This window comes from Notolepis coatsorum, assembly GCF_963971535.1.
Source record: "Notolepis coatsorum genome assembly, chromosome: 2".
Taxonomy (NCBI): domain Eukaryota; kingdom Metazoa; phylum Chordata; class Actinopteri; order Aulopiformes; family Paralepididae; genus Notolepis; species Notolepis coatsorum.
In genome coordinates this window covers 54,108,385-54,126,312 of record NC_140166.1, presented here as the reverse complement: position 1 = coordinate 54,126,312, position 17,928 = coordinate 54,108,385, and the positions used below count along the sequence as shown (strand labels likewise).

Genomic DNA, 17,928 nt, shown 5'->3' with positions numbered 1-17,928 from the left:
TTGGTAGTGAAAGGTTAACCGTCTGTAGTGTGGTAGTGAAAGAGTTAACCGTCTGTAGTGTGGTAGTGAAAGGTTAACCTTCTGTAGTGTGGTAGTGAAAGGTTAACCTTCTGTAGTGTGGTAGTGAAAGGTTAACCGTCTGTAGTGTGGTAGTGAAAGGGTTAACCTTCTGTAGTGTGGTAGTGAAAGGTTAACCTTCTGTAGTGTGGTAGTGAAAGGTTAACCGTCTGTAGTGTGGTAGTGAAAGGTTAACCTTCTGTAGTGTGGTAGTGAAAGGTTAACCGTCTGTAGTGTGGTAGTGAAAGGTTAACCTTCTGTAGTGTGGTAGTGAAAGGTTAACCGTCTGTAGTGTGGTAGTGAAAGGTTAACCTTCTGTAGTGTGGTAGTGAAAGTGTTAACCGTCTGTAGTGTGGTAGTGAAAGGTTAACCTTCTGTAGTGTGGTAGTGAAAGGTTAACCTTCTGTAGTGTGGTAGTGAAAGGTTAACCTTCTGTAGTGTGGTAGTGAAAGGATTATGTCTGTTTTAATTTAATTTAATAAGTGGTCTTTAATGTCAGTAGTGTACCAGAGCAGACTATTATTTTTAGGAAGGAGGTTGAATTATATTTCCCTGCTATGTAAGTGCAACTCTGTCATTACACTGTATTCTATGACATGCCCCAGTGATGAGCAATCTCCAAGTATTAGGCCTATGGACCTAGTATTTATATAATGTATTATACTTGTCCTAATATACTAACCTACACTGTAGCACTCAACACTTTGATGAACATTGTTACTCAGCTGATAGAGTTGTGCCCTTCCTGATGACTTGTCGTACAGACCTTGTAAGTCTAAAAGTGAATAAAAGCGTCAGCTAAATGACTAAATGTAAATGTATTATAAGGAAAATGGGGGACCCTGATGTAAACAAGACAAATCAAGTTTCAAGATTTTATTATCATTTAAAATAACACGAGATTTCTCCATGGTGACTATCGGGTATCAGCAGAGCACTGTCAAAACGCTGTTTATAATACCCATCAATGGCCATCAACTTAATGACGTCACCGCCGTGGCTGCCTGACCAATAAGCATTTAGATGTAAATACACGTAAAAGATAGCCAGAGAGAGAGCAGGAGAGACACAGAGATTATTATACACACGCGTCTAACCTAAGTTTTCCCTTTTGAATTATATATCCACTCGAACTATATTCGTTCGCTCATAATATTCGTGACATTCTAAATGTGTTTTAATGTCCTGACCAATAGCGCATCTTGTTTATCAGGCTTACTGCCGCGGATTTAAGCCACGCAATAACAAAGCGCAACATTAAAATAAGGACAGCTGTTTACAAGTGGATGTTTAATGACAATAAAGCATGTTTCAAGTTTTCAAGTTTCTTTAATAGTTGTCATACAGAAGTACAGAATACTTTCATACAAAATGCTTTAGGCATTAGGTTGCAATAAATCCACTCGAACGAAATTCGTTCGCTCATAAAATTCGTGACATTCTAAATGTGTTTTAATGTTGTTTAATGACAATACGACCCGATTCGCATTTTATGATGATGATGATTATGATCAGTGTGACGCGCGTAATAGACACTGGCGTTTGTCACAACTTAAGTTGCTATAACTTATAACGTTAAGATAAGTGTGTTTTTCGTTCTCTCTGCTATTAAGAAAGGAGAGCTATCCTTGTGTGTGTTTTCAACACCTCGCTAAGTACCCTGCATTTAAAGCATGACACGCGCACAGACCACACCCAGCGTAAAGCCCTTGCTTGTAGTTTTTGCCACAGTATTGACACACAATACTGTTGGACAATCTAACAATAATTAACTCATTTACAAGTTGTATTTAAGTTTTGCAAATAAGGAATAAGATAAAGAAGATTTCAAAGCAGTCAAAAATGCAATATTTCTATTTTGACCCATTATCTGAAATGTGAGATATTTTCGCGATTTCTGAGGAATGTACCCTGCCGCACTAAGTCGGCCTAGACGATGCTGAGTCACATATGTGTACTTATGCACGCTAGAGAAGCGGGCTGAAAATCGATTATCTATTTCCTGGTCAGCACACACACACACACACAGACACACATACACAGATAGGGGACACGTTGAGATATATGTGAAAAAATCTCTGATTACCCCAAGACTGGTCAAATAGATTCCTTACCTCACATCAGATGTTCTGCAAAAAGATTATTCCAATTCCTGATCGCCATTCCAAATATCGATCGCGTTTATTGATCCAACGTTAGGTACTCGAAACACATATTCCACGCTGTTCTGAGAGTTTTCTTTTCTCATCCATTTCCATTGAGTCCAATCCAATGGATGCATTACCATCCGGGAGACGATAGGGGGCGGTATTTTCCCTGTTCGAGCTCAGAGCCAGTCCCAATGGTAACATGAGGCTAGATTGATGAAAAATGAATGGATATCGCTAATAAAAGCAATAACGATTAAAAAACAAGACTTCTCGTCATTGGCACTCAACGCATGGCATGAAATAACGAGATTTCTTGTGGCTGGCACTCAAAGTGTTAACATTATCCCTAATTATTATCCCTACCGTTTGGCTAGTTAGCTAATGTTGCTAGGCATGGAAGAGACCTGCTGGTGGAGTCTTGTTCATTCTTCTTCTGATGGAAGATGTTGCTGGTGACTGAACGTTCCAACCCAGTGGTCCCGCTGTAACTGTAGTTTAAAAAAATAAATAATAATAATAATAAAACTGAATTGTTGTTGTACTGAAACGTTTTTGTACCGAAATAGGTCACTCCTTTCTGGATCACAGACTTGGACGGTACAGTGATTGGGGTGAATGTGTTTGTTTTTTCCGGTAGCCGTGCAGCAGGAGGCTGTGCGGGAGGCCTTCAGACACGCGTGGAAGGGCTACAAGGACTTCGCCTGGGGCCACGACGAGCTCCGGCCCGTCTCCAAGACCTTCGGAGAGTGGTTCGGCCTGGGTCTGACGCTCGTCGACTCCCTGGACACCATGTGGATCCTTGGCCTGAAAGAAGGTATGACTTCGTTCACCTGCACTTTGTTAGATTCCACTGCAATTTCCCCCCCGAAGCCGCATCACTTCATGTAGTTGTTTGTTCTCTCGGTCAACCGTCTGTAGTGTGGTAGTGAAAGGGTTAACCGTCTGTAGTGTGGTAGTGAAAGGGTTAACCGTCTAGTGTGGTAGTGAAAGGGTTAACCTTCTGTATTGTGGTAGTGAAAGGCTTAACCGTCTGTAGTGTGGTAGTGAAAGGGTTAACCGTCTGTAGTGTGGTAGTGAAAGGGTCAACCGTCTGTAGTGTGGTAGTGAAAGGGTCAACCGTCTGTAGTGTGGTAGTGAAAGGTTAACCTTCTGTAGTGTGGTAGTGAAAGGGTCAACCGTCTGTAGTGTGGTAGTGAAAGGGTTAACCTTCTGTAGTGTGGTAGTGAAAGGTTAACCTTCTGTAGTGTGGTAGTGAAAGGTTAACCGTCTGTAGTGTGGTAGTGAAAGGGTTAACCTTCTGTAGTGTGGTAGTGAAAGGGTTAAAGTGCTTGATTTTTTTTAACCAAAAAAAAAAGTCAAGGCCTGGAATTCCTTGAAAACAGCAATTTTTTAACAAGGTGCTTAAAAAGTCCTTGAAATTCAAATCAACCATTCGCATTGAAAGTGTTGTTCATCCATGATCAAATTGTTCTGAATCGAGACATTTTTTTTTAAGTGTAACTAATTGTCCGGAAATTGGTTTTAAGCCATAAATATTGAGAACATTCTTTCTATAGAAAACGTTAGGTTATGACTATAACCAAGTTCTGTTAGTATAGCGAAGCTCGGCATCGCTCTCTGCACTATCTCGCATATGTGCACGCGCACTGAATAAAGACCACAATGTACCTTTAATCCCAATATTCGTCTGACCACACCCCTATCAGCTTACCCATATAAGCAGGGGTGGGGCCACCCACTCGCCTCCTTCCCAAGCTTTCGCCACAAGGCGAGGTCAAAGGCTGCAGCGGCGTCGGATGCCGAGCTTCGCTATACTAACAGAACTTGGTTATAGTCATAACCTAACGTTCTGTATCGTATCGCTCTCGCTCGGCATCGCTCTCTGCACAAGGGAGGCCGAGCGAGAGCCAACGGCCGACAAATACACCCCGCTGACAGCCCCCCACAAACCATCAGAACAGGGAGGGCCGAGCCCCCCCGACCCACCCTAATGGCGGGCACCCCCCCTATTAGGGGCTTCACGGGAGGGCGACGGACCCGACCGTGCGAAGAGGCACTCAAGCAACTCAACGCACAGGGTGAGCAGACCGTGGCTTGACCCCACGACTACACACACGCACAACACGCATGCCACCCGGGAACGAACGGAGGAACAACCTCGTTACTGCCCCCAGAATCACGGGGTCAAGGGCAAACCCAACCCCGTGGCAAGGCCGTAGCAGCGGAGCACGAAGGAAGACCCAGACCCACCAAAAGGACTGGACTCCCTAGAATGGGGGCCCGGAGAAGTCCATGATGCCAGCATCAAGACCCCACCAGGTGGGCACGTAGTGCCCCGCCCCCCACATCGCCAGCGTATTCGGACAAAGGCCCCTCAGTTACTGCACCTGGTATTCCCAGGCGGAATCCCATCCAAGTACTAACCAGGCCAGAACCTGCTTAGCTTCCGAGATCGGACGAGATCGGGCGTGTTCAGGTTGGTATGGCCGTAAGCCGAGCGGGCCCTGTCCCCCCAATAGTACACCGCCTGGCACACTGACCCTGCAGAACAGGCAGTCAGCATGGCCGTAAGCACACAAAAAAGGTTAACCAACGGAAGCAGGCAGTGCACCGGGGAAAAACCAGGCAACAGGCTGTTAACCCTAGCCTGGAGACTGCGGACGAGACAGGCGCCAGAGGGGACAGCTGAACACAGCCGCCCCGGCGGAAGGAGCGTAAGCTGGCGGTGTTGCATGACCAAGCCTCCATTTAAAAAACCCCACCCAGAGGGGTCGAGGCAGAGAAGGCTGACACGATTGGCAGACGTCATGAACGTGCAGGGGCACCCTCAACCGGTGAACCCGGGAGTTGACACTGCTCCAACACACCAGGGAATCAACCACCTCGGTGTTACCCAATGCGGTGGTTGTTCCTATAACCCCTCAAGAAAAAACTCCAAAACACACCTGCGGGTATACACCGGCTATACCGCAGTACAAGTGTTTCAGTTTTCAAAAAAGGTTAACCCAGGCCTACGGGTCGACGAAACATTACTTCGGACCGGGCCTGGCGGTACGGGAAGCACAGGGTCACCAGAGGAGGTAAAAAAACCACCCCCACAGGCCCCTCATCGCCATGCGTGAGAGAGGAGCGAAAAAGAATGGAGAACCAGCCCCTAAGCACACCGTACTTGGTATTCCCAGGCGGTCTCCCAACCAAGTACTAACCAGGACCAACCTGTGTAGCGGCCGAGATCCGACGAGATCGAGCGTGTACAGAATGGCATGGCTGTAAGCCATTACGACAGTGCTGAGTAAAAACGTACCCAACCAGGGTCTCCATAGCGCTTAACCCTGTGACACCCAGACCGACCTGGCATTTTTCCCCCTGAAAAAAGCCCAAGTCCCTCAGGGTACCAGAACAGCAGATCTGCATCCCCGGCGGACAACGGGTTCAACTGATCTGGACCAGCGTGACCAGAACCAGTCCCGTGCCCTAACCACGCCGACATGCCTACTCCAGGAGAAGGGCAGATATGCGTGTTGATCTTAACATGAAAAGAAGGCGCCACCCAGACGTTCGGGCGAACCGCGCCTGGTGGCCCACCCCAAGGGCGTGAGACCCCTCTACATATGTTCAGATCCATTCCGTCATCATCCCCCAGACATGAACGAGAATCCGTCGAAAAACCAACCCAGGTCATGGGATTTGGTCGTCGGAAGAGGAAAAACCCCCATCTCAGTTGCTTTATAAAAACGCTGTTTCAACCACAAGCAACCAAGGCGTGCCAGTCAATCGCCTGTTTACAGCGAGCTAGCACTATACGTGCGTCGGGACACACCCCCATCAATGAACAGGCTATTTAGACCTGTCATTGAATCCCCAAGGCGCCCAGGGGAACGACAAGAGGGGTGTGACACTCCCTAACTCCAACACTTCTGGAATAGAAAAGAAGGAAGCATCAACAGTATGTATCCCAGTCTACACAGCCGGGGTAAAAAATGTTCACATTTTTACATCCCACCACCCTCCCATAGGAAGGAGACGGGGATCCCCAGAGAGACTTCCCACGCGAGCTGTACAGATTGAAAAGAATATATTGCACCTTGAGCCATGTAAAAAAGCGTTTGACAGCTCCACACAGCGCATGAGCTAACCTGCTATCTGATTTTTACTAAGGAAAAACACAGAATAGAGAGGGCTCTAAGAGCCCCGGTCCAACATACACATGTGCTTCTGTGGCCAGTCCAACCCAGTTGTAGGTCACATGACACACACAACCCATCATCACCTACAAAAAATGGCAAAAAACACTCAACAGAGGAACGCCGTTTTTCACAATGAGAGAATACATCATTCTCGATTAGTATCGGCCACAGGCCTTGCTAAGCACACATGACAGCGACCAAACCATTTTTTCTTTTAGGAAAATAAAGTTTCTCCAGCAGATTTAGCACAACCTCAGCAATCAAGCTAAGAGTTACATCGCATCCCTACCACACAAAAGACACAATTAGTGCACAAACATGTCTGATAGGAGGATGAAAAAGTCCCCAGGGAACCGGGGGGAAACACAATCCTCTTATTTTACCCTCAATACGGCCAGTTAAAACAGGAAAACCTGTTAATATGTGAACACACTGTTCATTGTCATCACAGGCTGAGAAAAGAACATTCTTTTACTCACTTGTCACCAAGCATAGCTTCATAGGTTAGTTACCTTAGTTGTGAGTACACAGTACATATAAACACCATGATGTTTCTCACACAACAACCAGATCATTACATCCCGATTTGCACGGAGAAGCTAACTGCCAGTGACAAAAACAGCTTACACATAACCCGCGCCGTATCCCAAATGCATTGCAGCAACACACGTTTTGGGAAAAACATCGTTATTCACAATACATTTAGAAAAGTAAAACCAGAAAACGTGTTATAAGGTCTGGTCAAACCTGTTCCTACCCGGAACGTAGATCAGCGAAGTGCAGTCACAGACACCGTAGGAACACAGCCGCTCCTGTGTTGTTCGAACTGGGCAGCGTCGCCGCTCCAACCCGCACTACAGTCCTTTGTTGATGCAACCTTGCCGTCCTGGCTCAGGGCAGGGTCGACGAAACATCCCCTGTCAAGGATGACGTCGTAGTCAAGAGTGTAAAACATGTTAAAATCAAAGCACGTTCAACAGAATAGCATCAAGCTAACGGCCGCTCCAACCGTTCGGGTGCTACTGCTTCTGCTCGCGAGACGCCGAGCTAACGACGCACGCGATCAGAAGCGAGCCCACGGCGGCGCGCGAGAAGCTAAGCTACCCCGCGCCAGGCCATGGCCTATAGCAGCAAGCTAACGTTACCTAGCGATCACGACATGCTAGCACCGCAGCTAACAGCTGACTGGCTAACAGTAGGCCCAACCTGAGCAGGCCATGCAGCGATCCCAGCAGGCTAACGCAGCAGTTAACAGCTGACTGGCTAACCGTAAGCTAAGCAGCTATCAATTGAACCTGTAAACAATGACATAACACTCACCCAGACAGGCCGCCGTTCTGAACCTCTCCTCACTTTTTAAGAGAAAAGAGAAAACAAGATGTCAACACCGCTTCACAACGGTGATTTTACCAACACCCGACGGAATCAGCACAATACCAACTGGCCTGTAGCTGACTTTGAACATGGATCTGCCGCTATCGCACATCCTATGCACATATCCCCTCGTGAAGGAATACTCTCATTTGGATATGAAAGATGGGGCCTTAACACGGTGACAGAGAGAATCCACTTGTCCAAAACACACAGGGATCACCAGTGTTAATGGTCGCGGCCCACTAGTTAAAACTATAATGGTCTTCAGACCAAGGCCTTCTGTCGCCTAGGTGGCTGAACAAAGGACCCTAGCCTGGGGCCGGTTTCCATAAACATTGTCAAGTAGCCCCCATAGCACTAACAGACAAGTGGAGCCTGCCAGCAAAACACTACTCACCCAACCTGGAACGCACCGCTTCTCACAACAGCGGCATGTCCGACAGTTCAGCTGTGGCCTGACAGGTTTCACCCCAACAAACACAGCAAGGAACTGCAGTTGAGAAGCATGCAGCGGCGTGCTCCCAATACGAAAACCGGTGGAGGATTTTTAGAATGATCAACATCTTCCAGACACTCCAGTACGAAGACAATATCGCCGTATTTTCTCGACAAAAGTGAGAGAGAAAATAAAGATATGATGTCAACGTATCCTTGTTTCCCAAAGCTGTTCCTAATCCAATTTCTTCCATCATGGTGTCAAGTGTGGGGATCTACCGAGGCACTTCTTCCTTGTGGTGAAAGCGAAAAGGAGGCGAGTGGGTGGCCCCACCCCTGCTTATATGGGTAAGCTGATAGGGGTGTGGTCAGACGAATATTGGGATTAAAGGTACATTGTGGTCTTTATTCAGTGCGCGTGCACATATGCGAGATAGTGCAGAGAGCGATGCCGAGCGAGAGCGATACGATACAGAACAGCGTTTAAACGTGAATTGAATCATTTTAACCCTTTCACTACCACACTACCAAAGGGATAGCCCTTTCACAACCACGCTACATAAGGTTAACCCTTTCACAACCACACACTACAGACGGTTAACTCTCTGTAGTGTGGTATTGTTGAAAGGGTTGAATGCCCTTTTTTTTTTTTTTTTTATGAAAAATAGTGCTCTTGGAAAAGTACTTTGAATAAAATGTTGCCATGTCTGTGGGGGAACCCCGGTCAGAGTTCGAGGAGGCGAAGGCGTGGGTCGCCACGGAGCTCTCCTTCAACAAGAACGTGGACGTGAACCTGTTCGAGAGCACCATCCGCATCCTGGGCGGTCTGCTGAGCACCTACCATCTGAGCGGAGACTCGCTGTTCCTGGAGAAGGCTGTGAGTCAGCACACACACACACACACACACACAGACATGCACGCACGCACACACACACACACACACACACACAGACACAGGCGCACAGACACACACACACACACACACACAGACACAGACACACACACACACACGCACAGACACACACACACACACACAGACACAGGCGCACAGACACACACACACACGCACACACAGACACAGACACACACACACACACGCACAGACACACACACACACGCACAGACACACAGACCAGGCTGCCTCAGGGCCTAGGGTAACTAATAAAAAAATAGATATGATACTGTATTGTACGTTATATCATATTACATTATATTATCATATTGTAATTAATTTGTATATTATATTAAACTATATTTACACTATATACTATTATATTATGGTACTATATTATATTGTATATATCATGTACTATATATCTCATCACATTATATGTGTTGTATACACTATTATATACTATGTAAGGGATAATGTATAGCTACGAGGTCATTGTCGCAAAATAATTGACCGACACAGAGTTTCAAATACCGAGGCGCCTCGCCGAGGTGTTCTAAACGTCAGTGAAGGTCAATTATTTTGCGACAATGATCGAGTATAGCTATACATTATCCCGCTTATTACATGGCTAACTTACTAACAATATACCTAATTCATTTTACATCGACAAGACGAGATCAAATGCAGACGCAGTTCTGTTCTGGCTCCGCCGTCATCGTCACACACACTCCGCTGTCAGTGCAGCCGGCAGGTGTGTCTGATTGGCTGCACTGATGCAGTGTGTCAGTGGGCTTGATTGCGAACAGCTGCGCACAGCGGTCATTATTGTTCGGCAGAGGTCCGTTATCGAGTATTATTACATGGCGTTTTCACATTCGCCGAAATGCTTGCTTGCGATTGGTCAATAGCCCCCCGACAGCGGTCATTATTTTTCAATAATGACCGCTGTGGGACAATAATGACCGCTGTGCGCAGCTGTTCGCAATCAAGCCCACTGACACACACTGTTTCAGTGCAATTAGACACTGCCGGTGTTCTGCTGCCGGCGATGACAGGGGGCGGAGCGACGAGCGGAGCCAGAACGCAGCCAGAACCAGTGTTGCGAGTCGATGTAAAATGAATTAGGTATATTGTTAGTAAGTTAGCCATGTAATAAGCGGGATAATGTATAGCTATACTCGGTCATTGTCGCAAAATAATTGACCTTCACTGACGTTTAAAACACCTCGCCGAAGCGGCTCGGTATTTTAAACTCCGTGTCGGTCAATTATTTTGCGACAATGACCTCGTAGCTATACATTATCCCTTACATAACGGACCTCTGACGAGCGCTATTGACCAATCACAAGCAAGCATTTCGGCGAATGTGAAAACGCCATGTAATAAATACTATTATATACTGCAGGTATACTATACTGTAATGTGTACTATATGTGGTACTATGTATGTACTATGTATGTAAATGAAAAAAAAGAAACGTAAGTCTTCAGTGGTAGGGCCCGACAAGCCTAGTGCTTCTACGAGACGAGAGGCTGAAACTGTCAAAATCCATCACAACCTTCAAAAAATCACTGAAAGAGGAACTGCTTAAATCATATCTCTAAATAGAATCCATAATTAGGTATATTAATTGTCTGTATTTATGTATCTATGTTGTATGTATGTTAGTAGGTAGGTGTGTAAGCCTACCCACGTTGTATGTTTTTGTTTGTTTATAATTTATTTGTTTATATTTGTGATCAGGCTCCCTCCAAAAGCTTTAAATAGCTTCCTGGGAGACCTGGCACACGCCATAATCTTGACGGTGATGTTTTCACATGAAGATATGTATATGTAATATACCGTGTGTGTGTGTGTGTGTGAATAAATTCATTCATTCATTCATTCTCCCTAGCCCTTTTCGGACAATTGGACAATGCTGCAATAGCAGCTGGTATGTGTCCAAAACCCGAAAAAAATAAATAACTGAACTGAACTGACGCTTGTTTTCATGGCCTACTTGCTGCTCATGTGAGTTCCATTCATCAAAATGACTCGGACCAACTGCTAAACGAGCACCTACACCTATGACTAGTGATGCACGATATATCGGCCGCCGATATAATATCGGCCGATATGGATGTTTTTTTTTACACATCGGTATATCGGTCCGATATCAAGATAGGGCCGATATGGGCCGATACAAGAAAAAAATTCAAAATGATTTTTTTTTTATTTCTTTTATTCTTTTTTTTAATACATGTTTTGGCCTTAAATAGTTTCAAAAATATCAGTCATTTCTGAAAATAAGTTACAAAAGTAAAAAGAAAATGCGTTTTGGAAAATAGCTCTTTATTTGATTATCATAAAAAAAGTGTTTTCTATACAGAGATATCAACATCTGTAAATATCGGTATCGGCCAGAACAGCAATATTAATATCGGTTATCGGTATCGGCCACAATTTTCACATCGGTGCATCACTACCTACGACGATGTGGGCTCACTCACGTCACCTCTTTGCAAATCCCGTCTGCAGAAAGACATCGGTTCCAGGTTGATGCCGGCCTTCAACACGCCGTCCAAGATCCCGTACTCTGACGTGAACATCGGGAAGGGCATCGCCCACCCGCCCCGCTGGACCTCCGACAGCACTGTGGCCGAGGTCACCAGCATCCAGCTGGAGTTCAGAGAGCTCAGCCGCCTCACCCAGGACCCACAGTACCAGGTGACACACACACACACACACACACACAGTTCGGTTCTGTTTGACTTTTTCTACTTATTCCGTCTCCTTCAGGAAAGTGTAGGCCTCCTTACTGGACGTGGGGTGTTTTCACAAAGTGGTAGTTCATTCAGAAGCGAGAGGAGAGGGAGTGGGCATCAGATTTGTAGCTATTTCTGCAGTTGTAACTAATGGGAAATGAAGTTTTAAGGACTTATCACTACCGGAAAATATTTTTAAATAACTAATAATAAATAATAAATAATTTAGACGACTTATACTGGACAAAATGATCATGGGAAAACAAAATTATCCTCACCAATTTTATACGTTCAGGACCAGGTTGTCGTTGTTACGGAGGCACAAAGCATATCCATCTAAGACTGGTGAAATTGTACGCTGACATCACATAGCGCAGCTGACATAGCTGTGTACCCTGTAGCTAAAAACACTCATAACTGACCAAGTTGATCATCAAAATATTGAATAATAAAATAAAATAGCTCTAAATAGCCAACGGCTTAAAAAAATAAAATGTTGTAGGAGTTGTTCCAAACTAGAGAGAGCCGGTATAAACTTAGGGGAACTTGTGTATTCAATATCGCAAAGGCAAGGACAAATATATAAAAAGTCGATGTATATCTGTTAAAGGGGTAAAACTATGGAATAACTGTGACAAAGAAGTAAAAATGTGTAATTTGATATAAGAAATTATTCAAATATAGGGTGATACATAGATATCAAACCTTATTATTATCCTACTTATATTTTATTATAACATAACTGTATTAAAATCATACAAAAAGGTATATATATTGATGAAAAACAAATAAATAAATATGTATACATTTTGTATATAAAACTATGAAACTTTTGTAACCTTTTGTTTTTGCTAAATTATGTAATGAATTATGTTTTTTTTGTAAATAATGTAATGTAAAAAGGGTAGGCAATTATAAGCCTTGGCTTCAGCCTACACCTTTTTGGTCATTTTCATTTATAAATTTTCTATTATGAAATGGTTTTTCTTTGTAAAAGAAGACCTAAATAAAATCATTCATTCATTAATGTATTATATAATATATAATAAGAAGAAGGATCTTTCCAACCAGTGCTTCCAGTCCTCAGTTTCCTCTTCCATTGCTTAACCTCTCCCTTCTGTCCTCTCTGACCCCCCAGGCTGTCCTCTCTAACCCCCAGACTGTCCTCTCTAACCTCCCCCTCTCTGCCCTCTCTAACCTCCCCCTCTCTGTCCTCTCTAACCCCCAGGCTGTCCTCTCTAACCTCTCCCTCTCTGTCCCCTCTAACCCCCAGGCTGTCCTCTCTAACCTCCCCCTCTCTGTCCTCTAACCCCCAGGCTGTCCTCTCTAACCTCCCCCTCTCTGTCCTCTAACCCCCAGGCTGTCCTCTCTAACCTCTCCCTCTCTGTCCCCTCTAACCCCCAGGCTGTCCTCTCTAACCTCTCCCTCTCTGTCCTCTCTAACCCCCAGGCTGTCCTCTCTAACCTCTCCCTCTCTGTCCTCTCTAACCCCCAGGCTGTCCTCTCTAACCTCCCCCTCTCTGTCCTCTCTAACCCCCTCTCTGTCCTCTCTAACCCCCAGGCTGTCCTCTCTAACCTCCCCCTCTCTGTCCTCTCTAACCCCCATGCTGTCCTCTCTAACCCCCAGGCTGTCCTCTCTAACCTCTCCCTTCTGTCCTCTCTAACCCCCAGGCTGTCCTCTCTAACCTCCCCCTCTCTGTCCTCTCTAACCCCCAGGCTGTCCTCTCTAACCTCTCCCTTCTGTCCTCTCTAACCCCCAGGCTGTCCTCTCTAACCTCTCCCTCTCTGTCCTCTCTAACCCCCAGGCTGTCCTCTCTAACCCCCAGGCTGTCCTCTCTAACCTCTCCCTCTCTGTCCTCTCTAACCCCCAGGCTGTCCTCTCTAACCTCTCCCTCTCTGTCCTCTCTAACCCCCCCCTCTCTGTCCTCTCTAACCCCCAGGCTGTCCTCTCTAACCTCTCCCTTCTGTCCTCTCTAACCCCCAGGCTGTCCTCTCTAACCTCTCCCTCTCTGTCCTCTCTAACCCCCTCTCTGTCCTCTCTAACCTCTCCCTCTCTGTCCTCTCTAACCCCCCCTCTCTGTCCTCTCTAACCCCCCCCTCTCTGTCCTCTAACCTCTCCCTCTCTGTCCTCTCTAACCCCCCCCTCTCTGTCCTCTCTAACCCCCCCTCTCTGTCCTCTCTAACCCCCCCCTCTCTGTCCTCTAACCCCCCCCTCTCTGTCCTCTCTAACCCCCCCCTCTCTGTCCTCTCTAACCTCTCCCTCTCTGTCCTCTCTAACCCCCCCCTCTCTGTCCTCTCTAACCGCTCCCTCTCTGTCCTCTCTAACCCCCCCCTCTGTCCTCTCTAACCTCTCCCTCTCTGTCCTCTCTAACCCCCCCCTCTCTGTCCTCTCTAACCCCCCCCTCTCTGTCCTCTCTAACCCCCCCCCCCTCTCTGTCCTCTCTAACCTCTCCCTCTCTGTCCTCTCTAACCCCCCCCTCTCTGTCCTCTCTAACCCCCCCCTCTCTGTCCTCTCTAACCCCCCCCCTCTCTGTCCTCTCTAACCCCCCCTCTCTGTCCTCTCTAACCTCTCCCTCTCTGTCCTCTCTAACCTCTCCCTCTCTGTCCTCTCTAACCCCCCCCCTCTCTGTCCTCTCTGACCTCTCCCTCTCTGTCCTCTCTAACCCCCCCCCCTCTCTGTCCTCTCTAACCCCCCCTCTCTGTCCTCTCTAACCTCTCCCTCTCTGTCCTCTCTAACCTCTCCCTCTCTGTCCTCTAACCTCTCCCTCTCTGTCCTCTCTAACCCCCCCCCCCCTCTGTCCTCTCTAACCCCCCCTCTCTGTCCTCTCTAACCTCTCCCTCTCTGTCCTCTCTAACCCCCAGGCTGTCCTCTCTAACCTCTCCCTCTCTGTCCTCTCTAACCCCCCCTCTCTGTCCTCTCTAACCTCTCCCTCTCTGTCCTCTCTAACCTCTCCCTCTCTGTCCTCTCTAACCTCTCCCTCTCTGTCCTCTCTAACCCCCCCTCTCTGTCCTCTCTAACCCCCCCCTCTCTGTCCTCTCTAACCTCTCCCTCTCTGTCCTCTCTAACCCCCCCCTCTCTGTCCTCTCTAACCCCCCCCTCTCTGTCCTCTCTAACCTCTCCCTCTCTGTCCTCTCTAACCCCCCCCTCTCTGTCCTCTCTAACCCCCCCCTCTCTGTCCTCTCTAACCTCTCCCTCTCTGTCCTCTCTAACCCCCCCCTCTCTGTCCTCTCTAACCTCTCCCTCTCTGTCCTCTCTAACCTCTCCCTCTCTGTCCTCTCTACCCCCCCCCTCTCTGTCCTCTCTAACCTCTCCCTCTCTGTCCTCTCTAACCTCTCCCTCTCTGTCCTCTCTAACCTCTCCCTCTCTGTCCTCTCTAACCCCCTCTCTGTCCTCTCTAACCCCCAGGCTGTCCTCTCTAACCTCTCCCTCTCTGTCCTCTCTAACCCCCCCCTCTCTGTCCTCTCTAACCTCTCCCTCTCTGTCCTCTCTAACCCCCTCTCTGTCCTCTCTAACATCTCCCTCTCTGTCCTCTCTAACCCCCCCTCTCTGTCCTCTCTAACCCCCCCCTCTCTGTCCTCTCTAACCCCCCCCCCCCTCTGTCCTCTCTAACCTCCCCCTCTCTGTCCTCTCTAACCCCCCCTCTCTGTCCTCTCTAACCCCCCCCTCTCTGTCCTCTCTAACCTCTCCCTCTCTGTCCTCTCTAACCCCCCCCTCTCTGTCCTCTCTAACCCCCCCCTCTCTGTCCTCTCTAACCTCTCCCTCTCTGTCCTCTCCCTCTCTGTCCTCTCTAACCCCCCCCTCTCTGTCCTCTCTAACCTCTCCCTCTCTGTCCTCTCTAACCTCTCCCTCTCTGTCCTCTCTAACCCCCTCTCTGTCCTCTCTAACCTCTCCCTCTCTGTCCTCTCTGACCTCTCCCTCTCTGTCCTCTCTAACCCCCCCCTCTCTGTCCTCTCTAACCCCCCCCTCTCTGTCCTCTCTAACCCCCTCTCTGTCCTCTCTAACCTCCCCCTCTCTGTCCTCTCTAACCCCCAGGCTGTCCTCTCTAACCTCCCCCTCTCTGTCCTCTCTAACCCCCAGGCTGTCCTCTCTAACCCCCCCCCCTCTCTGTCCTCTCTAACCTCCCCCTCTCTGTCCTCTCTAACCCCCCCCCCCCTCTCTGTCCTCTCTAACCTCCCCCTCTCTGTCCTCTCTAACCTCCCCCTCTCTGTCCTCTCTAACCCCCAGGCTGTCCTCTCTAACCTCTCCCTCTCTGTCCTCTCTAACCCCCCCCCCTCTCTGTCCTCTCTAACCCCCATGCTGTCCTCTCTAACCTCCCCCTCTCTGTCCTCTCTAACCTCCCCCTCTCTGTCCTCTCTAACCCCCAGGCTGTCCTCTCTAACCCCCTCTCTGTCCTCTCTAACCCCCTCTCTGTCCTCTCTAACCCCCATGCTGTCCTCTCTAACCTCCCCCTCTCTGTCCTCTCTAACCCCCAGGCTGTCCTCTCGAACCCCCTCTCTGTCCTCTCTAACCCCCTCTCTGTCCTCTCTAACCCCCATGCTGTCCTCTCTAACCTCCCCCTCTCTGTCCTCTCTAACCCCCAGGCTGTCCTCTCTAACCCTCCCCCCTCTCTGTCCTCTCTAACCCCCTCTCTGTCCTCTCTAACCCCCATGCTGTCCTCTAACCTCCCCCTCTCTGTCCTCTCTAACCCCCAGGCTGTCCTCTCTAACCCCCTCTCTGTCCTCTCTAACCCCCATGCTGTCCTCTCTAACCTCCCCCTCTCTGTCCTCTCTAACCCCCAGGCTGTCCTCTCTAACCCCCCCCTCTCTGTCCTCTCTAACCCCCTCTCTGTCCTCTCTGACCCCCCAGGCTGCAGTGGGTGAGGTGATGAACCAGGTCCACAAGTTGGACGGCAAGCTGGACGGCCTGGTGCCCATGTTCATCAACACGAACAGCGGTCAGTTCACGCACCAGGGGACCTACACGCTGGGCGCCCGGGCCGACAGCTACTACGAGTACCTGCTCAAGCAGTGGATCCAGGGAGGCAAGAAGGAGAGCCAGTGAGTCTGACTGTCTGCTCTCTCTTTGTGTCTTCTTTGAAGCCCTCTCTCCTCCTAGATTATTCCTCCAACCCAAATTCCTCTCTCAGCCCCGTCATATAGTGGTGGTTCTTGACACTAATACACAGCCGCTGCGGCCCAGATCGTCTGTCTGGGCTTCAGCTATGCCCCAGGGCCGGGCAGCCAGCCGGGGGCTCGTCCGGGGCTCTGTACCGCTGACTGTTGTAATGTTTGATCCACTCGGCACGGCGCCTCCCCTGATGGATCTGAAACATGTACGCAAATGTTGCATCCGGTCTTTAAACCCTTTCACTACCACATTACAGAAGGTTAACCCTTTCACTACCGCACTACAGACGGTTAACCTTTGTAGTGTGAAAGGGTTAACCGTCTGTAGTGCGGTAGTGAAAGGGTTAACCTTCTGTAGTGTGGTTGTGAAAAGGGTTAACCCTTTGTTGTGTGGCGGTGAAAGGGTTAAGCTTCTGTATTGTCACAGGGCAAGGGTTAACTTGGTAGTGTGGTAGTGAAAGGGTTAATGGGTTAAACAGCCATCCATCCTACGGACTCTTGTGTTACCTTCTCTGCCCAGTGAGCAGTGTGGCATGAGATGCCTGCAGGGTGGCATGATTTTATTTGATTTGATTAGGGATCCCCATTAGCTGGTGCCATAGCAACCAGCTAGTCTTCCTGGGGTCCACACACAAAAACATACAAAAACAATTATTGTTGCAAAACAAAATGATTAAAAGTCAGTACTCAACACACAATGCATAATGAAGCTAACCAATAAGATAGCTAAAATGACATGTGAGCAAAGAAACAGAAAACAAAAACTGTAAATGCAGCAGAGGTTTTGAGGCAGGTTATTCCAAAGAGTCAATGCTCTAAAAATAAAAGATCTCCTTAAAGCCTTGTTTTTTGGACCTGGTCATTCAAGCTGCCCACTACTGGAACCTCTAGTGTAATGAGCATGCACAGTATTACTATAAACAATCTGTTTATGTATAAAAACAGGAGTTTTACAGCTCATGACCAACTTGAACAGCACAA

The 17,928-nt window shown here is 47.9% G+C and overlaps 1 protein-coding gene across 3 annotated transcripts in view; it reads left to right on the top strand.

The window, feature by feature from the left end:
• man1b1b (mannosidase, alpha, class 1B, member 1b) overlaps positions 1-17,928 on the top strand; it is a 65,794-nt gene that overhangs the window by 26,557 nt on the left and 21,309 nt on the right. For all 3 annotated transcript variants that reach the window (XM_084308926.1, XM_084308924.1, XM_084308925.1), the window contains exons 7-10: positions 2,845-3,021; positions 8,932-9,080; positions 11,616-11,804; positions 16,688-16,878. In XM_084308926.1, coding sequence (XP_084165052.1) covers positions 2,845-3,021; positions 8,932-9,080; positions 11,616-11,804; positions 16,688-16,878 — 706 coding nt within the window. The remainder of the gene's footprint in view (positions 1-2,844; positions 3,022-8,931; positions 9,081-11,615; positions 11,805-16,687; positions 16,879-17,928) is intronic.